Source organism: Medicago sativa, chromosome 2 (assembly GCF_051527215.1).
Source record: "Medicago sativa cultivar Bolivia chromosome 2, Bolivia_mono, whole genome shotgun sequence".
NCBI lineage: Eukaryota > Viridiplantae > Streptophyta > Magnoliopsida > Fabales > Fabaceae > Medicago > Medicago sativa.
In genome coordinates this window covers 17,860,135-17,882,717 of record NC_140750.1, presented here as the reverse complement: position 1 = coordinate 17,882,717, position 22,583 = coordinate 17,860,135, and the positions used below count along the sequence as shown (strand labels likewise).

The following is a 22,583-nucleotide window of genomic DNA, read 5'->3' as shown; positions in this document are numbered from 1 at the left end:
AACAAAGTGATCAAAAGTGTGATATTATTGGAGGAGAGCAGAGGGGAGGAGAGGGAATGAGGAAGTGATTTAATGAGATGTCTCATTTGATAGGGAGTTGACTTTCTTAAATCATATTTTGATGATAACAAAAGTATGCAATGGTCCTCTAAAAAAAGTATGCAATGTTGTCAAAACGTAAAATAGTTCGATTTATATTGTTAGGTGTGAATTTCATATTTAAGTGATGGTAAAATTGGTTTTGAGAGAAATCGTAAATCAACCGATTTTGAGAGATATAACTCGTTGTAAAATCGGGTGAAATTGAGGTAAATTAGTTCAATTTTACCCGATTTTAAAGAAGCCACTTCTTAATCTCATCCTTTAATAAGGCAAAATTAGCGGGGCCGGTCCAAAGAAATTGTCACTAAAGGAAGGGATTTAGGCCTCTAAATATTTTTCACTTTGAATATTGTTTCACAAGTAAAATTCTTTAAACATTGTTGTGTTTAGCTCGATATAAAGTTAAATGGAGAGTTGTAGATTTAAAGTTCATTTTGCAAGTTTGATCTTTATATGTACATATTTTATTGGTCATACATATCCTAATTTTTTTTTTAGATTTCTATAAATATGATGATAGTTGTTGAAAATATACTAAGATAAGTTGTGTGCAACTAAAATATGCAAAAGTAAAAATGTAATTTATATTTGTGTTAGAATTCAATATTACTTCGTTATTTCAAGTTTTAACCATTGATAAATAATGTCTATATTAAATATTATTTTTAAACATATATTATTAACTAAACTAAATTTTTGTTTATAAAAGTTCTTGCACTAATATGGTTCATGAGTCTAATAGAAGAAATTAGACTCTCACAATTTGACAAATCAATGTTCGAACTCTAACCGCCAATATCCATATTTATTGTCCGACATGCATAAAATAAAATTATACATTTAATGTTCTTGATTTTATGTTTCTTTGCTAACAAACTTAAAACATATATTTAAAATTCGTTTTAGATCTACAAATACATTGAACCGGCCCTAGAAATTAAGAGATAAAGAGTCATCTTTTACATCGTCTTTACTTCATCTCTCCACCACAGCTTGTCAAGTAATTTTGGATTTGTAGGGGCTGAATTAACATTACAGGTCTCTAATATATGTCATATTCAGTATTACTCCGGTCTCTATTGTAAAATAAAGTTTATTTTTTAAATTCATTCAATAAATAATATATTTAGTCTATATTTCAAACTAAGGGTGCGTTTGGCCTAACTTTTTGAAGGTCTAGAAGTTACTTCAAAACTAAAGTTGCTAAAAAGAACTTTATAAATTAAGTTAAAGTTGTTTGGTAATATGTCCCTATCAACTGAGTTAAGTTCACGAGGACTTGATAGTCATTTAACTTAATTTCATGTAATATTTTTGTCAATTTTTTTTCTTTTCGATTTAATCATTTATGTTATAAAATATCAACATCGTGATCCTTCCTTTATTAAAAAGATTAAAAAAAAAAAAATCATAAGCAAACTCATATCTCCATCACACAAACCTATAAATCCAGATTTTATTGAAAAAACCTCATAAACCCAAAAATACATAAATCTATTTTTCTCGGCACCAAAAAATCAATTATAACCAAAATCAAAAAATAACCATAACCAAATTTCAACTCGGCACCAAAACAAAAGAAACAGAAGAAAAATCAAAGAAGAAAGACCGAAAAAAGATGAAGATATATTTATGTTGTTTGAGTGCTGACTTGATTAATGAGAGATTTTTTTTAAAGAATTTTAGGTTTTTTTTAGTAAAATAGGTATAAAAAAACAAAAGTATTAACGGAAGTTAAATTAAGAAATACATCGTATAATTTCCCCTATCAATTTTTTCTTAACATAAAACAAAAGCTTGAGGGTTCAAAAAAATTGCATGAAATGAATATGGTGTTTGATACATTTTAGAGAAATAAAGGAACTGATATATAAAATAAGGCTTGAATGTAGATAATTTGAAGTAAACTATCACGCAAAAAAATTGAATAAACTGAACGATATGTGAGTAATATATATATATATATATATATATATATATATATATATATATATATTGCAGAGAATTATTAGTAAAATAATAATAAAAAATTGTCTTCAGCAGGGTTCGAAGATGGAAGCACGTGTAAATGAAGCGCATAAGTTGAAACAAAGTTCCTTTCAACTCCTTTAATTGAAACTCCTTTAACTACATTTTTCTTCTTTAAAAATAAGTGACTTGTTTTAGGAAGAGCTTCTCCCAAATGCTGTTTGGCCCTACTTCTTCTTTAAAGTAGAAGATAAGTCAAGAAAAAGGCAGGCCAAACAGGCTCTAAATATATTAGGCTTAGTAGCAGTTTTGGCCCCTAACAAAATAAAATACAAAACCGCCCCCTAAGTATTGGCCATTTTGCGGTTTTGGCCCCTGGCCAATTTTGACCAAGTCAATGCACACGTGGACGCCACGTGTGTAATTCTTTTTTAATTTTTTATTTTTTAATAATTAAAAAAAATAAAAAAAATTACACACGTGGTGTTCACATCAGCTTTAACTTGGTCAAAATTGGCCTGGAAGGCCAACACTGCAAAAGGGGCAATACTTAGGGAGCAGTTTTGTATTTTACTTTGTTAAGCGGCCAAAATCGCAACTTCTTAAAACGTAGGGGTCCAAAACTGCTATTAAGCCAATATATTATTTATTAAATGAACATAAAAAAGTGAATGTTCTTATAATAGAAAGCGAAAGAAGTATTAGAATTAGAAATTCAGTCTAGGGGCATTTGAGTTCTTCCACTATAATTTTGTAAAAAAAAGAGTTCTTCCGCTATAATTGTCTCTTCAATATTAAATCTTAGAATGTGACTCTCCATAAGAGAATGTTGTCACCGGAGTATTCAAGATTTCAAGTGTATGCTTGAATAAGATTTTAGAGGGAAAAATTACTTGTTTCTCTTTTAAAAATTAATTTAAATATGAATGAAATATTATTATGATTATCAATTGTGTTGTTATAGGCTTAGTTTTTCGACACTTTTTTGAACAACGTGTAATTGAACCTCTTTGATTAGACGGTCTTTAAGACTAAAAATGCTTCATCAAAAGATATAGCATATTGGCTTCCTAATTTTAGCATTTCGATAGATTTTCTAGATTCTCATATTCTGGATACTAGTAAGCTTTAGAGTCTTTTGTTTGATGATATCTCCGGAACTTGCATACCTAGGAACGTCTGTTTAATTTCTTAGTTTTCTCTCTCTTTAGGCTTTACCCTCTTTTATACAAAAAAAAAAAAAAAGATAATTCAAATTATAATCTTTACTCATCTCTCAACAAAGTATGTATATTTGATTAGCACGCTTTAGCATTGATTGCTCCATAAAATTTTTCTTTTCACTATACATTATGCAATATCTTGCTCATCAATTTTCATATGGAATCGGATTCTCATGTTGCACTCACCCTTATCAGAGCCTCTGTTCATAGGGATTACAAAGTACTACCATTTTTGTTCGAGGATATTGTTGACTAGTCTAATCTGTTAATAAGCTTTTTAAAGATTTCATTTGAAAAATCTTATCATTTGTTGACATGATAGCATTTTAAAGTGGAGAGGGTTTTGCACTTTCGTCTCCTGCCACAAATCCTTTTTTTTTTTTTTTGTAAGACTTATCCTCATGGAAGGTATTCAATCCTGTTTTTATTAAAAGTTGAGAGACCTATCATGGTCATATTTTACTAATTTCGCTTTGTATTAAAGTGAATTTTTAACATTCTAAGATGTATTTTTTCAAGGGAAATTAACTTATAGCATTTTATTAGCAATCAAATCGTGGGTACATGTACTTCAATAAGAATATGAAAGTTAAGGGAAGATGTGGCATCCCTTGCTAATACATGGGCTACCTCATTAACTTTTCTTCTAATGAACTTAACATGAGTGTCTGTAAATATAAATATAAAAGTTTGATATTATTCGTCATAATGTATTTATTTAGCATATGATTGCTTCTGCGACGACGAAAATTGTATATAAAGAATATTTATTCTTTCGGATCTTCACCATTGACATCCAAGTCTTCATCAAATATGTAATTAGTTGAAGTGAATATGTCAATCTAAACCAACAAACACCGTACTAAGATGAAAACCCTAACAAACGCCGTTCAAGACGACAAACAAACACAACGCCGACAAGACGACGAACAAACATAACATCGTACTAAGACGATAAAAACTTAGAAAACACAAAAAAGAAGAAGCAAATATGTGGATAACCACTTATCTTAATCTTAATATATATAAATGTTAAACAGTTCTGAAAGGTTTGCCCTAATTCTGATCCCGCCTTTTTTGGGGGGTCTGAGTAATTTTTATGAAAAAAAGAGGTTGCAAGGAATCGAACCAGATACCATATGCTTACACTTTACAACTATAGCCACTATGCCACTTCTCTTTTTATTGAAATATTGTTGCTTCCAAAAATGAAATACATGACAAAAATATTTTTTTTAAAGCTCCAACCGCCCTAGCGGTTACCTCTCTCATAGCAGTTATTTTTTAGTAACTTTATTGATAGTAATTCTTTTTCATATTTTATTACATGAAGTTTTTGTTCTGAATTTTTTTTTTTTGCAAAAATCATTACAGTAGACTATAACATTACTTTGTTTTGGCAAAGTAATGACTTTGATTCTATATTCATTTTTGTTGATTTCCATATTCATTTTTGTTGATGCAAACTAAATGTTGTTAATTTGCTTCTTTGAGATTATGCATGTTGATCACTCTCAATTGTCACTTAGTTTGATTGTTTCTGAGTTTAAATGTAACTCTACGATTAATAGTATAGCCAATTTGATATTTTATATATGAAACTCTACAAAAACCCGTGCATCGCACGGGTTAGGGTCTAGTTTAAATAAAAAGGGAGAAAGAGCGGTGTTACGATGTGATTTTAAGGCAAAAAAGACCACAAACCACCGCCTACAATGAAAAAATGAAAGAAAAAAAAAAGTTGATATATGGTGGAAGACGGCATACTACAAAGGGAAAGGCATGGGGATGGTTCAAATTTTGTTCCAAAAAGGGTTTTTATATTGATACTAGATGTCATTTCGTATATTTGAACACTATTGTTTTTTTAACAAGCCAAAATGAAATTAACATTAACAAGAATCCTTTCCAGCATAAGATGTGTAAGAGGATTAATTTTTTTAATACTAAATTATTTTTTTTTTAACAATGAAGGATTAAATTGTTTGATGATTACAATTGAGGATGGAAATGGTGATTTTTGTATGAATTTTTGGACCGACGATGTACAATTTTTCACACTTGTATTCAATCAAGTTACAACTTAATACCATTTTTATAAGTTAGTTATTAAAATATACCTATAAATATCTACTTGCATGATTTGATTGGATGCATGTGTAAAAATCTTCAATATAAATTAATACGAAACACCTTTCATCAACCCGAATACACATACAATAACCAACACAGTACGGGGTGGTTGAAATGGACATGTCAACATTTCATTTAATCTTTTCATCGCCAATTTTTTCCATCGGGTATATGTGCTTGCTGCGAAGTTTTGCCTCTGATAGCTAATAAATTCGCAGCTGCGCTCACTCCCACATCGGTCACAACCACACCAATATGTTGCCTACTTGATGTTTTCTGTTTTTCAATCATCCAGGTGTTTCACACGCTCAAGAACAGTTTGACACCAATATGTTGCCTACTTGATGTTTTCTGTTTTTCAATCATCCAGGTGTTTCACACGCTCAAGAACAGTTTGACAAGTTTAGGTAACATTTTACCAAACACGCATGTTACAACTTTTCCATATACTCCAAAGGATCGTTACAAATTGTTCGCCATTCACTTGCGGAAACAAAGCAAAACCAATCTCAGCCACATTGTTGTTTCGATGCAGCTCTACATTCACTTCATCCCACAGATGACCATCACACCAAACATTTCTCATCCAATTCATTCACTAAAAAAAAAAGTAATTACTTGTACTTTTTTTTTTTGAAAGAGTAATTACTTGTACTTATTTCCTCTTCTTAAGGATTAAATAAGCTTTTGGTCCTTATAAACAAAAGTTGCATGTTTTAGTCACCATAATTTTTTTTAGGATGAAGTTATAGACAACAACCTAGTTCATGGTTGGAGAGTCTTGGGGACATTTGGCAACAACGAGGTGAATGCTCTAGGACTATAAGAGAAGGAGACTCACATATTCATTCAAAACCTTAAAGCATTAAGTGTGTGTTTGGATATGATTTTGAAACCACATCACGTTAAAATACCACTTCCCAATGCGCTCCAATCCTCAAAATTGTGAAGCTGGGTTTTGTAGCTTCAGAGTTGCCGTAATTTTCTGCCGTGTTTTTCTCAATTCTACCGTGCTACCAAACAGGCTATAAGTATATATATGAGTCATATCTCTTATAAATCCAACATTTTACTTATTCATACGATGTGAACTTAACCACTTGCGCTCACAGTTGCCACATCAACAGTTTGAAAAAGTCAATGCTCAAATTTAGCATCAAAGGAGAAAATGACTAACAAAATGTAGAGTACACTATTAATATATGTTTTTGTTTGAGTTGGGATAAAATTAACAAACGAATTATGCTTTCAAGAACCAAAAGAATGGTTTACCCAAATATTAATACATTACAATAGTAAAACTAGATATGTTAGTATATGTGTAGCTCTAGCCCTAACTCAAAAGAGACTATCTAGAATATTGTTCAAATAAAAAAGCTTCGTACACTTGCCGACAATGAACTGTAAGGAGATTATTCATTGAAGGGAGGACTTAAAATCAAAGTCACCATAGACACTAATTGCATCATTGACACAACATAGATTTCATTTGGAAAACTAAAATCAAGATTAATTGTTTATGAAGATTTGACTATATGTAGTGAAGATACTTCATAATCATCACACACACATATAGTGTCGGCTTCTTCTACCACGAGGAAACAGTAAATTATTTAATTTAGAACAATATCCATATGTTCGGTGAAAATAAAAACTAGATCCATTTGCAATAGTAATGTGGTCGTTCTCACTTTTTAAAAAAAATTGAAAAAGAGATATTCTTGCATGAACTCTTACGTAAGAGGTTATTTTTACATCCAACCAATAAAAAAAATATGACATATGTTATTAACTTTAAAAAAAAATGTGATTTTAATTAAGGAAATGGAAACAATGGTGGTGGGTGGTTTTTGTTGGTTAAAGAAAGTGGAAAAAGGAGAGAGAAATATTAAAAATAATGAGAAAAAATTATGATATTAATTATTTTTATTATTTTAATGAAATGTTTGATTTTAATTGGTTGGGTGTAAGAATGATCTCTTAGGTAAGTGTTCATGTAAGAATTTCTCATTGAAAAATAAGTTTACACCTATTGTGCTCAAGCGTAAGTTTTTTTTTTTGTTAGAATGGCTCAAGCGTAATTGTTTACTTTCATATCCGTTAGCAAAATATTAAATATATGAGAGAAGTGGTTGTATATATGATGTTTTAAAGTTTTGAATGAAGATTAATTTTATTTATAAAAACAACAATAGTTAGGTCTTGTCCCACTAAATGTGATTGGTTACATGAATTAAATAACGTCATAGTCACATGTTGTTAGTGTGTTTTTAGTTGAATATTAACATTGTCGCAAATATACTAATTTTCATCATCTAATAGTTGAGGAATTGGGCTGCCACCATGAAAACAGTAAGAGAAGTTTTCACCCATAGAAGGCTGCTCTTTGAAAAATTTACCTTAAAAGACCAAAAACTAACTCGAACCACCTTAGAATCGGTTTTAATGCCTATAAATTATCCAATGTTTCCTCCCTCAAAGGAAGAAGGAAAATGCTATTTATGTAGAAAAATAGCATCAAGAATTTTTCAAGACACATGTGGCAAGTTTTAATTGCATGATTTATTTGTCAACTTCCTATTTTTCAGCCACACCTCCTTGAATTGTGGCAAATAGTGCATTGTGATTGGTTGCTTTTTATTCTTGAAGAATTCTTGATGTTTTTTTTTTCTCTAGAGATGTAGCATTGCTCAAGGAAGAATATCATTAACATATTGTAAATAAGAAACCACAACATATGATCTTTTAATTTAAAACCTTCTAAACAACCGATTTGAAACCTCTTTCTTCATGAGTCTACCCCCTTCTGCCACTAACAAGAATAAGATTGCGGCCAATGTGTATCCCTGCCTGAGACCCTTGCTAATTTCGACTTGCTCCATGGGATACCGATTAATTAAGAGCGAGGATTTCCCTGAAAACATACAAGCCTTCATCCAAGTCCTCCATTTTTCACTAAACCCAAACCTCATAAGCATATTGTCTAGAAATCTTCAATTCACCGAATCATATACCTTTTCAAAATCAACTTTAAAAAGTAATGCAATATTTACTTAACTCGGCCAAGTCAACTACCTCAATTGCCACCAACACCCCATCAAAGAGTTGTTTACCTTTTAAAATTATATATTGTGATATATTTATCAATCTAGTCCAAATCAATTTTGTTGAATATGTATCCATATCATACTATCTCAAATTAACGACCTCTATGTTGCAATTAGAGTGATGAATCCGGATCATTTTATCCACCATTCCTCCTTTTTCCAAATGGTTGTAAAGTAAACACGATTGAATGATGCTAATAAGCACTAGGAGGTATCTTCTTTGAAGTTTGAACACTTTATTAGTTGATACTCAAATCCATATATATCCTCCTCCAAGGGCTTATTGAGTTTGACTACATAACTTTGATAGGACTCTAGAAACTAAGAAAAAGTACAATTAAATTCAATTAGAATTTGTGATGAGTACAAAAGGGCACAGAAGAATCCCACTAAGATATGAATATGCAACCTTACCACGTCAAGGTGGCCTACTAGCCCATCAATTTTTACATTATAAGTTGAAAGAAACATAGAGAAAATCTTGTGTGGACCAGGACCAATAATTTTGGTTTGGTCACACACAAAGAGAGAAGAGAGAAGAGAGAGAAGAGAGAAGAGAGAGAAAATGGAGAAGAGAGAAGAGAAGGAAAAAACTTGTGTGTGTGATCAAACCAAAATTCTTGGTCCTGGTCCACACAAGTGTTTCTCAGAAACATATCTACAACCATACACAAAATAAAAAGGTAGTAATTGTTAAGAGAAATGATATTTTGACAACCATTTTTTGACAATTTTTGGACAACTTTCTCTCTCATACTCACATGATGTTGTTATCCTCTCTCTTCCTTTTTCTCTCTCCATTGTTTTTGACCAATAAAAAGTGAGAAAAACAAGGTTATCAACAAAGTTGTCATTAAATAGATGTAAAAATATCATTACACAATTGTTAATGAGCTAAAAAAGTGGAAACTGCCATATTTCCATTTTTATGGTAAAAGACACTTCTATAATTGATATGCATTGGGACTGCTATCCTATTCACTGTTTTAATCCAACTTCTGTCGTGACCTGATTGCTTGATGCATTATAGTACATTTTTCTTCCTCTTAAATACCTTTTTAGTCCTTTAATTTATTTTAAAAGTTCTCTTTCATCCCTTTAACTTTAAAACTGATTAATTTGGTTCAATAACTTATTTTAAAAGTTTTGGAAATGTTAACTTGTGCCCTTAGGGCATAAGTTAAGAAGACAAATGTAGAAAATTTTTCTTAGAACTTGTGCATTCAATGTTTTAAAAGTTGCAAAAGTTATACTTTCAACGTAAAATTTATTTTTAATTTCTATTTTAAACTCTTTAACTTGTACCCTTACGACACAAGTTAACATGACCCTAAAAGTTATGATCCTTTAACTTCAAAACCGATCAATTTAGTCCTTTAACTTATGCAAAATTGGTTCCTTAATTTATGAAAGTATACTATCATATTTAGCTACTAAGGACAAAGTTGCATTAACTTAAGATCAAATTGCGTTAACTTGAGTAAATTAAGAGACAGGGTTGTTTTAACTTACAAAGTTACATTGATTTAAAGGATCAAACTGTGTTAACTTGAATAAGTTAAGAGACCACGTTGTTTTACCTTACATAAGTTATAAGTGAAGGGATCAAATTGAAGACATACTTTTATAGTGTGATTCTATACAATCCTTGATTGAATTTGATACGGCAGTTGAGCACCTATAATTAAAAATTAATTTATAAAAAAATATCTATACCTTTTTAAAAGAAGTATTGATACTCACCATAAATATTTATCAATCATCAATAAAAAAATGTGAAATTATTATTAATAATAGATTGTTACATAATATTATGTATTGGTTTCTTTCGATGTAAATTAATGTTTCTTCGTTGGCATTAGTTCTATTTTACAATTGTTTGTGTTAGATTTGAACTACATCGTCCACAAAGCATAACTCAACAGACAAAAATGTTGAAGTTACTAAACACATGATGCCATGATCAAGGTTTAAATTCTGACTATTCAGTTTATGTGTGTGAATTTTCAATAGTTATTGTTCTTTGATGTTACAAAATCAAATTCTTACAACTATATTAACACCTCATGAACAATAATAATTTTTTTGCAAGAGTTTTAACATTATTGCATTTTTAAAGGCCGAATTCGAACTTGAAGGGACACAAAATCTCATCCAAATTATCTCACTTTCTAATTAGGTAGGGTAGTGACAGAACAAAATTTGGGAAAACAAGGCCGGCCTCATATATATGCCTATACACGCTAATTTTAGCCCCACTACTTGTCAAAATTCCTTTTTTATTACTATTATTTTTTCATTTTATTCCTATTCATTTCCCTCTTTCTATCACTCACACATGTTTCCTTATAAATACATAGAAAAAGAGTGAGGGACATAAAGAGTGTTGAGTCAATTGAGTGAGGTAGCTTGAATTGAAGTTTGGTGATGATTTTAGAGATGGGTTCCATGTGGGTGGTCCTTATGGCCATTGGTGGTGGTCTTATAATCTTAAGATCCATTCTCAAAAATGTAAATTGGTGGCTTTATGAATCCAAATTAGGTGTGAAGCAGTACTCTCTACCACCTGGTGACATGGGCTGGCCCTTCATTGGTAACATGTGGTCCTTTCTTAGAGCTTTCAAGTCTAAAGACCCTGATTCCTTCATCTCCTCCTTTGTCTCGAGGTACTCCGCAATCTTCGCGTGTTTTATCTATCTATCTATCTATCTATCTATCTGCGTATTTATTTATCACTACTTATTATCTATTTATGGTCTTTGATTCATAACATAAGGTTATTTAAGTACTAGCTAGCTTGAAGATGGTTTTGTAATAGCATCAAATTTAACTAGATGCAAAACCAAAGCTATAGCGTTATGATAGTGAAGTGAAGATAACCTTAAAAATAGTTATCACGATCTTCACCTTTTAAGGTCACAGTTTTGAGACAGACAAACTGCTTCTCTGCGTGTCCTTAAAGCTGCAACTGCAATAGTGGTCCCAAAGATATATATGTTAATATGTTTTTCAAGTGATTTAATTTTCATTATAGATGAAAGGAGATATCCTTATACATATTTATTGGAAAAATAAAGGAATTTTTTCATAGACAAGGGATAGCACTTAATAAGAACTTACAAAACATGTATTCATCAACTGGGGTTGCCTTTAGAGGAAGAGACTAGATTCCTACAACTTGGTAAACAAATATTTGAATATTTTGTGGAAGAAGTCTTCACATTTAGTGTGTATTTAGAATAAAGTTATCTATAGGAAAGGAATATATGAAAACTTATACAGATGATCCTTACTCGTTTTTAATCAATTTTATAGAGTTAAATTATGCCTTTTTTTTATAGTCAAGTAGTCTAGTGGTTATAATTCATCTTTTAAAGTGATAAGCAGGTGTTTGAAGTTCAAATCCCAACCTCTATATATTACTCCCTCCGTTTCAAAATACATGTCCAATTTTTGCAATGTGCACTATTCATTTGACTTACTTTGACCATACTTTTTTACTAATGTATAAATACAAATATTAGCATGTAAGATGTTGTTTGATTTGTCTCGACAAATATTTTCAAAATATTAAATTTTTATAATTTTTTACTTTAGATAATTAAAGATATTAACAGTCAAAATTGTGCATTGGCATATGTGAAGTGGTTGACTTGGACATGTATTTTGAAACAGAAGGAGTATAATGCATTGTTCCTATCAACTGAATTATAATCACAAATTTATGACAAATTTATTTAGTTCCCAAATCATAAAACTTTTCCAATCAAAACTAAAAAGATTTTATATGGAAGTATGGGACAATGTTAATTGGTTTGTGTGTTGTTACTACTATAATGTTGCCTTTATCTATACCAATATATAAAGAAGATATACTCTTTTTGACCGAATTGTTTCCTTTCCAATATTAAACACTATGAAAAACATTATTTTGATCTTATATAAAAAATAGCGTTTTGGTGTACCATTTTCTTTCAATTTTATTTTCACTTAATTATTTTTACCATTTTATCGTCTATTACAAATAAAAACGAAAAGACGGACACTTCTTTACAAATTCCAAACACAAACAATTCTTTCAAGAGGCACTTGTTTGTCATTTTCACTGTCACTTAACCTCTCTCTTTCCCCCAACTATACTGTCTCTCTCTTTTTTCTATTAGGGGCAGAAGCCAAAATTAATTTGTGGACACCATGATACATTGTTACTCCAAATTTCGTCGTAATTGCTTTATGCCCTTCAGTTGTTAATTAAATTATTTTTTTTTGAGGAAATTAATTAAATTTTTATTGAAAAGTTATTATAGTTTGCAATTTACATAAAAAATTATCATCCAATAAAACATGATTTTTTTTTCTTTCAAAAAGAGCATTCCCTTTTTCTTTAAAAAATAAAGTTTTATGTCTTTACACGTACGTTATGATGAGCAGTCCATCTCAATGTGGGCCATGTATATATATAGTATGCATGATTAGGATGGTCTATACTCTAGGTTCTAACATGTTGCGGTAGTGCTTTATTTATTTTTTTTATCAAAATTAATTTTCAAGGTAAATTAATTAAAATTTTGTCCATACTACTCTATTTGGAATTGGATTATACGACAAGCATTTTAACATTTTAATATGTAGGATATAAAACTGTACTACAGCCTAGTAAGTAGTACTGTCATCTTGTTACCATGTCCAATGGTAAAAAATATTCAATAACCTTCAACACCCACTTTTTCAATTCCCAACACTCCACATCATTTTCTCTCTCTTAATTCAACACACATTCAATTTTTACCACTCCAATAGTTTTCATTCAACACCCTACCCCACCACTTTTTATTTCTTATTCTTATTTAATTTTTGTTTTTATAATTGCATAAAATTATAATTATCGATTATAATTAAATTAAAATAATACAAATAATTTTTTTTAAAAAAAAATATTTTTTTAAATAATTTATTTTTATTTTCTTAACTTAAAATGCAATACAACAAACTAAGCACGCGACACACGAATAGCTTAAAATGCAAGACAACAAACAAGCACACAACACACGTAATTTATTTAGTACGATACAAATGATCTTCAATTACGAAACATTCCAAACTTTGTCCATATGTGCTTCACTAGATCTGCCTGCAATGCGTGGTGAACATTTGGATCACGCAACTCGGATCTAGCACGCACATGATTTGAAAAAGTGGGTAACACCTCGGTCGAGTATGGTTGCGGTGTACTAGATCCACTTCCCTCAGATTGCTCAAAATCGCTCCAACGTTGAGCATATGTATCTCGTTCATCCTCAACAATCATATTGTGTAATATGATGCATGACCTCATGATGATACCCAAATCGGCTATGTCCCACAAGCGAGCTGGTTCACGGATGATTTTAAATCGAGCTTGAAGCACTCCAAAAGCACGTTCGATGTCCTTCCGACATCCCTCTTGATATTTTGCAAATAACTTATCGGGTTCACTTTGAGGAAGTCTAATTGATTTGACGAAAGTTGGATAAGAAGGGTAGATACCATCAGCTAGATAATATGTCATATTATAGGGACGTTGATTCACAAAGAAATTCACCCTTGGAGTCTTTCCCTGTTCCACATCATCAAACACTAGTGACCGGTCTAGAACGTTTATATCGTTCAATGTTCCCGGACATCCAAAAAAGGCATGCCAGATCCATAGATCATGAGATGCAACTGCTTCAAGAATAACTGTGGTGGTTCCCTTATCCCCTCTGGTAAATTGACCTTCCCATGCTTTAAGACAATTTTTCCACTCCCAGTGCATGCAGTCAATACTCCCGATCATCCCTGGGAACCCCCGCATTTCACTAACATGTAGTATTCTTTGCAGGTCATCTTGGGTTGGTGCTCTCAAGTACACTTGCTCATACAGTCGTATGATTCCTTTGCAGAATCTAAGTAAGCACTCCAATGCTGTACTACTTCCTATTTTGATGTATTCATCGACCGCATCTGCTGCCACACCATATGCTAACATTCGCATTGCTGTGGTACATTTTGTTAATGGTGATATACCTTCTTTGTTGGTGGCATCAACTCGCTGGGTGAAGTAGTTATCACTACTTGAAAGGTCTCCAACGATTCGAAGGAAAATGTGTTTTTGCATCCGGAACCGATGACGAAACATTGCATTGTCATATGTAGGCTCATTGGCAAAGTAGTCGTCAATGAGTCTTTGGTTAGCTGCTGCATGATCTCTATTTAAATATTTTTTTTACGAGATCCACTACTTTCCTCTAATTTTTTTCGACGCTGAATAAATCGATTGACGATATAAGTGTCTTCAGCATCACGTTTTTGGAAGTAGGCTTCCATATCAAAACCAAAAGGATCCATTGATAGTTTTTGGAAGTAGATATGAATGCAATTTGAGAAAGGAAATAGTTTAAACAATATTCAAGTGGCAAATAGATTTGGAAGTAGATATGAATGCTATTCAAGTCCTTATATATAAGCAAATAGTTAAAGCACGAGGAGTGAATTATTAAAGTGTTTGTTAAAGCACGGGGAGTGAATTATTAAAGTGGATGTAACACTGACAAATAGTAGATGTAACACTGACAAATAGATTTGTGATATTGGAGTGAATTATTAAAGTAGCACGGGGAGATTTGTGATATTGGAGTGAATTATTTAAAGCAACACTGACAAATAGTTGTGAATTATTAAAGTCACGGATGATATAATTATTAAAGTCACGGATGGTGAAGCAACACTGACAATTATTAAAGTAAACACTGGGGACTAGACAACACTGACAATTTTGACCGAATACAAACAAATATTAGTGAAATTAATTTCCAAACAGCTCACGCTCCAAGTTTTCCAACATATTTTTTTTCCTGTCATCGAGATGCTCTTGGGAACTTAACTTTATGTACATGTCCATTTTCTTCAATGTGTTTTTCTCTTGTTGCACTGCGGTGTACTTTTCCATTTTTTCGGTGTACTCTTTAAAGTGTTCCATCTCTTGCACCTTCATTTCTTTGAATTGAACCCACTCCTTTTCCACCTCCTCCAAGCCAGCGTCCTTGCTTTTCTTTTTTCCTTTTTTTTTAGCTGCCTCCCTACCCATTGGACGAGCACTAGATCCTACAGAGTCCTCGTGAGATCTCTTAGATCCACTACTTCTTGAGCCAACATTTCCTCCCACTTGACTGCCATAACGAGGTTGATCACGGAGAGCGCGCCATTCTTCCATTAAAGTAAATTGAATATTCTTCCCACATGCATATATTTCCTGGGCTTTTGTCAACACATCATCTTCCGACCAACCGCTTGCTTGCTGACGCTTAGCGATATCATAAGCACCAACCCATTTATTTATTAATTTGCTCATATAATTAAAACGGTTTCGGCATGCAATGACATCGCGTGGAGAATCGAATGAGCAATGCTCATTACAATACTCAGCAATTTTACCCCAATATGCTTCACTTGTCTGGTTTCTCCAGACAACACTGGATGTTCTATATTTTATCCACCCACTAATTAACACCAAATTTTGTTCAGTGTTCCATGATGGTTGCTGGTTTTTCTTGCTCTTAGGAGTTGTATCCTCTGGAGTGACTTCATTAGATCTTGTCATTCCACCACGATTTATTTGTGATGAAAATTCAGGATATTCACCAAGACTCTGAAAATTTCCATTCATCATCGGCATATAACCATTAAATGGGGGTGTTTGAGATGGATATCCCATCATAGATCTATAATATGGATGAAAGTTGTTTGGAACAGAGGATGGGTGATTGAAATTTGAGGCAAAACCAAAATTAGACATGTTTTGAGGAGTTTGGTTGAGAAATTGATTTGGGTTTTGAGGATGTTGGTTTGGAAATTGATTTGGGTTTTGAGGATGTTGGTTGGGAATTGATTTGGGTGTTGATAATTGTTGGGATTTTGGTAGTTAAGTGGGTAATCAGAAGAATTTTGGATGTTGAATTGATTGTTATTGGGATCCATTTCACTAATCAAAGACTAAAACTTCAAAAGAAAGGCTAATAATAAGATTAAGAGAGCGAAAAACTTGATTTTTTTTTCCTGTGTCCAAATCAAATGATCCAAGTCTCTATTTATAGAGAAAAAAAATCACGAATTTTGGTAAAAAAAAATTTATTTCCATCGAAATAATTGAGGGCAAAAAATGAAGATAATTAAAATCCAGCCAGCCAATACAAACGCGCCAGCTGTCCTTATCCAACCAAAAGTCTTTCTCTTTCCGTTCTCCTTGCAGCTGACGCGCCCTGTCGGCGCGTGTAATGCACGCGCCATTTTTCACACAATGAAAGCGCGCCGCGTGTCTCCCCTTTGCAGGATTCAACTTGTTGAATCAATTCATCACCCAACTCCTCCATGTCACTCTCAACAAGCAATTCTCCAATGGTTCAATAGGCTTCAATAGGCTTTCAATAACCCCATTGGGGATGGTCTCTTAGGAATAAAGTGGAGCAATGATATTTGAACAACCATTTGCAAACAACTTTGATGACAACCTCTCTTTTTTCTTTTCTTATTGGTCGAAAACAATGGATAGAGAAAAATGAAGATAGAGTGTAAAAATATAATATGAGTATGAGAGAGAAAATTGTCTAAAGGTTGTCACAAAAAGGTTGTACAAATATCATTTCTCAATAAAATGGAAGAGTTATCAATGAAAGTCCCTAGGAGAGCATCTAGAAGTAACTTTTGTTCTTAAGAAGTACTCCCTCCGGTCACATTTATAAGCAAAAAACACCTTTTTAGGTTCATTGAATAATTAATGTATCCGGTCACATTTATATGTTAGATACATTAGTTATTCAATGTACCTAAAAATGTGTTTTTTGCTTATAAATGTGACCGGAGGGAGTAATTTTTGTTTTTCGACCTAAAATATTTGGCACTTGTCACTTGTCAGTGAGTAATTTATTTGAGGTCAATGTTTTTTTTGCTAATAAACCCCTAGTCGATTTTTGAAGAAAGTAATTGTATACATTTTTTAAAACAATGAAAAAAAACCCCAAAGAATTATTTTTATTATTTTAATAAAAATCATTATACCCAACTGTAATTTTATATAGTTCATTTCAATAGTCTCGAAAGTAACAAGTTAATTTCATCAATTAGATGATTGGTTTGAACCCACTCCCTTCCACCCTCTTCGTACTAGGATCGAAATCAATGTTGAGGGAAGACCGGAACGAAATGAATGTATATTTTAAAAATTGCAAATAGAATAGATTTCCACAAAATAAACAAAACCCTATTAATTTGAGTCATTTCAAAATTTCATCATATCAAAAATAAACAAAACCCTATTAATTTGAGTCATTTCAAAAGTTCATCATATCAATCTACATGACTTCATGGGTCAGGTTGAGTCGATTTTGTAAATAAATTGTATACTACTTTTCTTAAATAATTGACCGCTTTGTAAATTTACAAAGCGATATATTGTATACTAATTTTTCCAATAAATATTGACTCACTCAATATTTATTGCTTTGTAATTTTTTAAAGAAATCCGAATTAACCTAACTCGATGATGGATGACTTGATTCGAGTTGTGAGACATTATATATTTTAATATAAAAATTATATATTTTAACATAAAGATTAAATTTCATATTTTAAAATTTCTAACACATGAACTATATTGAAAAACTAATAGATTTAACGCAAAATTTCTTTTAACGGGTTGAGTTTGATGATTCTTAGGATTGAACACCCCAATGAACACATGCGGCTCTAAATAGGAGTGCACATGGCTCAGTTCGAAATGAAAACTAAACCAAATCGAACTGAACCGTTTGCTAAATTTAAAATAATTGAATCGAGGCGAACTGTTTGCATTTCGAATCAAACTGAAATGTTCCAAACCTAATCGAACTGTTATTACTGGTACTGTAGAAAAAAAATATAAAAAAACCAAACGAAATCGAATTTTAAAAGTTTTAAAATCGAACCCAGCTGTTTAGAACCGAACTGAACAAAACTGTTTCAAATTGAACCGAATTGTTTAGAACCGAATCAAACAGTTTTAGTTCAGTTCTATAATTGTCAGTAGTTGTTCAGAGTTTTTTGGTTTGGTTCGGTTCAGTTCAACTCTTCGTTTTGAATTTTTGATTTTTTTTCCCACCCGTAACTCTAAGTAGTGAACAGTTTGGTTTTATTATGTAATGAATCGAATTTGATTATTGTAAATATAGAAAACATAGTGACTAAGCTCAATTTAGATTAGTCAATGTCCAACATAACTTTCCGATACTTTGTACAGACAAAGATATTTCTTTCTAATTTTCATGGTTGATGTTACTTTTGGTCACGCATGCTATGTAAAATATATGTTTTTAGATTTTTGTTTCCACTTTATTTTGATTGTGATATTTTAGAACGTACCTACAATGAGTAGGGTTATTTTTTGTTAAAGAAACACAACATTGGTTAATATATGCAGGACAAAATGATGGTACCCAAAATGATGATGGAGACACTTATGTCATTTAACTACATTAACTAAACAATTAAGTTCGTACAATCAATATTTTTTATAGTTCGTCGTGTATGATAAAAGATTACAAATCAGATATGTTCTGCATAAAATTTTATTTTAACATTGTGTCAATTTGTCACCAACTCACAATTTTAGCCAATATTTTAATGAAAATTATCCTTGATTGGATAGTATGATAAAAACAATATTGTATTTTAGACTCTTTTTTTAATAATCAATCATTTTAGACTTTTTAAATAGACAAAGATAAAAAAATAAAAAAAATTCTAAGTGTGTGTTTGCTTTGGCGTTTGACAAGTATTTCGTACGTTACAAACCCACCCCAACGTGAAAAAACAGAAGCCAGGAATCCTAGTTTCTCTCCAGACGCGCGCATGGTTGAGTTCTACCGCTAAAGCAAACACATCATAAGACAAAGATTTGAGCTTCAGTCAAAGAATATATGGTCTTATCTTGACAAATCAGTAGTAATTGAATTGATTTGAGTGTTTTTTGGGCTCACCATTTTGTGGCCTAAAATCAGTAGTAATTGAATTGATTAAGTATTTTGAAATAAGTAACATAATGATAAACTTTTGTATTTTGAATTTTAATTTGTGAACTATGAAGTTTCACTAATAACATTTCATTGAACTAAATATGTAGATATGGAACTAGTGGAATATACAAAGCCTTAATGTTTGGTAACCCAAGTGTGATTGTGACAACACCTGAAGCATGCAAAAGAGTTCTAACAGATGATGAAAAATTCACACCTGGTTGGCCTCGATCAACGATAGAGCTCATTGGAAAGAACTCATTCATTGCAATGGCTTACGATGAACACAAGCGCCTTAGGCGTTTAACATCATCTTCGATCAATGGCATGGAAGCACTGTCTTTGTACTTGACATATATCGAAGAAAATGTTATAAGTTCGTTAGAGAAATGGTCCAACATGGGACAAATTGAGTTTTTAACCGAGATTCGAAAGCTTACTTTTAAAATCATTATGCATATTTTCCTTAGCTCAGAAAGTGAACCTGTTATGGAGGCTTTGGAAAAAGAATACACAATACTTAATCATGGAGTTAGAGCTATGCACATAAATGTTCCTGGATTTGCATATTATAAAGCTCTCAAGGTAAACTTTACTCTCTTGAGCATAAAGTATGTGAACTATATCACTAAATGTTTTATTCGCGTTTATTTGCTTCTGATTTGAATAGAATGCAGAGTTCAATTTTTTCACATGATTAACTATATGGTAAAGCTACATGTCATTTCTTGTGGAAAAAGCTATTGAAAATCTTTGTCTCTTATTGTTTTCATTCATTTCAGGCTAGGAAAAATCTAGTCGCGATATTTCAATCTATTGTGGATGAGAGAAGAAAAATAAGGAAGAGATATTCACAAAAGAAAGCCAAAGATATGATGGATTCTCTTGTAGATGTTGAAGATGATAATGGAAGAAAATTGGGTGATGAAGATATCATCGATATAATGTTAATGTACTTGAATGCTGGTCATGAGTCTTCAGGACATATTACCATGTGGGCTACCTATTTCCTACAAAAGCATCCAGAATATCTTCAAAAGGCCAAGGTATTACTCAAATTATTTTGTTTTTTCGTTCGTCTAAATTTACAATTACTGATGTACATAAACATTTTCATTAGTCGCTTCATCTTGAAAAGTGTCTCAAAATCTTATGTTTGGGTGTCAATGTCGTGTCTGTGTCATGGCTTCTAAGAGAGTAACTCGAAACATTAACTATTATATTCTAATGTCTTTTAATCCTTGAATAGGAAGAACAAGAAGAAATAATAAAGAGGAGGCCTCCAACACAAGAAGGGTTGACACTTAAGGAAATTCGCGGCATGGATTTTCTTTATAAAGTATGTTATCTGTTACTCTCAGTTTAATATCAACTGATACTGAATCAACCATGGTTATATGTGTTTTTCTTACTTTTTTCTACATTTCATAGGTGATCGATGAAACAATGCGCGTGATAACATTCTCATTGGTTGTCTTTCGAGAGGCGAAATCGGATGTCATGATCAATGGTTAGTCCTTGTTCATCATATTTGTTCATTTTCTCACTGCTAGATTACACTATGATTTCAAACTTTCATGTCACAAAAATACTAACTTTATAAGGTTGATGCAGGTTACACCATTCCAAAAGGTTGGAAAGTGCTAACATGGTTCAGATCAGTTCACCTTGACCCTGAAATATATCCAAATCCAAAGGAATTTAATCCTAATAGATGGAATGTAAGTAGCAAGAAGTTATTTTTGATTCAGTTTGGTTAATGAATACATTATTTTTATTAATCCATGTATTATGCACCTGTTAATTTTAATTTGGTGATACTTGTTTACAGAAGGAACACAAGGCAGGGGAATTCCTTCCCTTTGGAGCAGGAACTAGATTGTGTCCTGGCAATGATCTTGCCAAAATGGAAATAGCAGTTTTTCTTCATCATTTCATTCTAAATTACCAGTGAGTAATTATAAACCTATTTTTCCGTTTGATACAATCATTTTCATAAGAAAAAAGTTAGTATGTTAGTATTTTTCTTCTTCGCTAGGGTTTGATCCATTATCCTCAAACTCCTTTTAATTCTTAGCAGTTTTATGCTAACGTTATGTTGATCCGAGAGGAATAGGACTCCGAGTAATTCATAAGGAATTCGAGTCCTGTTCCTCTAGGATCAATGTAACGTCTGTATTTTTTCTAATGAATATAAAACCATCTTTAACATTTTTTTGCTAATTCATTTTAAAAAAGCTATTGTTTCTAACATGATTTTTATTAACAATATTATGTTATTTCTTGACTGCACAGGCTTGAACAATTTAATCCTAAATGTCCTGTTAGATACTTACCACATACAAGGCCAATGGACAATTGCTTAGGAAGGGTCAAGAAATGTTCATCTACATAAACTTCAAGTGGAAGAAAGAGAGAGAGCTTATGACATGAATATGGTTCTATGTAATATATGAAAAATATCTTCATGTTTGCCCTTTGATAAATCCACAAATCCTAAGCTACTTTCAGCTACGTTATCATAGTTGGATGAAAAAGTGTAGGAAGTTTCACAGCTTATACAAATATGAAATAAATATAATTAGCAAGTCTCATGCTACCCTTTAAGCTTATGATTATCTCTATCTACTCATTCAAAAGAAAAAAAATTCTTGTTTTCTTTTTTTCCATAAAAAATCTTTTATACTTTCCAGAGTTAGGATATGTACATGCTCTTGAAAAGAATTAAGAATGCTCCGGATGACGGACTCATTCGGGACAATATGTATTTATTAGAAAATGAAAGTCTAAAGAGAATTCAAACCAATACCACCAGACCAACCTAAGTGATCGTTCCCAATCTCTTGTTGGTAGGGAGCGAGCATCATGTTAAATGCAACAAGTCAATCTTACCTACGATTGCAGTTTGTAAAAGAATTTCGAGGGTAGATGTTGAGATGTTGAGAACTTGGAGTGCATGCGTAAGCTCATGGAGTACCTAGTGTGAT

General features: G+C 31.9%; 1 protein-coding gene and 1 pseudogene across 2 annotated transcripts; one reads left to right on the top strand and one right to left on the bottom strand.

Moving 5' to 3' along the window:
• The first annotated feature begins 10,911 nt into the window (after positions 1 to 10,911).
• Positions 10,912 to 22,208, top strand: LOC146945126 (ent-kaurenoic acid oxidase 2-like). Its single transcript, XM_085743492.1, has 8 exons — positions 10,912 to 11,199; positions 19,704 to 20,181; positions 20,379 to 20,642; positions 20,846 to 20,935; positions 21,028 to 21,106; positions 21,211 to 21,317; positions 21,428 to 21,546; positions 21,892 to 22,208. Exons 1-8 carry the CDS (start codon positions 10,961 to 10,963, stop codon positions 21,989 to 21,991), a joined length of 1,476 nt encoding a protein of 491 aa, XP_085599618.1. The 5' UTR covers positions 10,912 to 10,960; the 3' UTR covers positions 21,992 to 22,208.
• LOC146945127 (uncharacterized) lies at positions 13,468 to 16,671 on the bottom strand (annotated as a pseudogene). The gene is made up of 2 exons (XR_015026255.1): positions 15,377 to 16,671; positions 13,468 to 14,871 (listed from the first exon to the last, which is right to left on the bottom strand). The product of XR_015026255.1 is annotated as an uncharacterized LOC146945127 (transcript).
• Positions 22,209 to 22,583: the final 375 nt, after the last annotated feature.

Excerpts from the sequence above, each read along its gene's own strand:
- LOC146945126 (XM_085743492.1), top strand. The coding sequence starts at position 10,961 with ATGATTTTAGAGATGGGTTCCATGTGGGTGGTCCTTATGGCCATTGGT. Across the intron at positions 20,182-20,378 it reads CATATTATAAAGCTCTCAAG|GCTAGGAAAAATCTAGTCGC; the intron begins GTAAACTTTACT and ends CATTCATTTCAG. Across the intron at positions 21,547-21,891 it reads CATTTCATTCTAAATTACCA|GCTTGAACAATTTAATCCTA; the intron begins GTGAGTAATTAT and ends TTGACTGCACAG.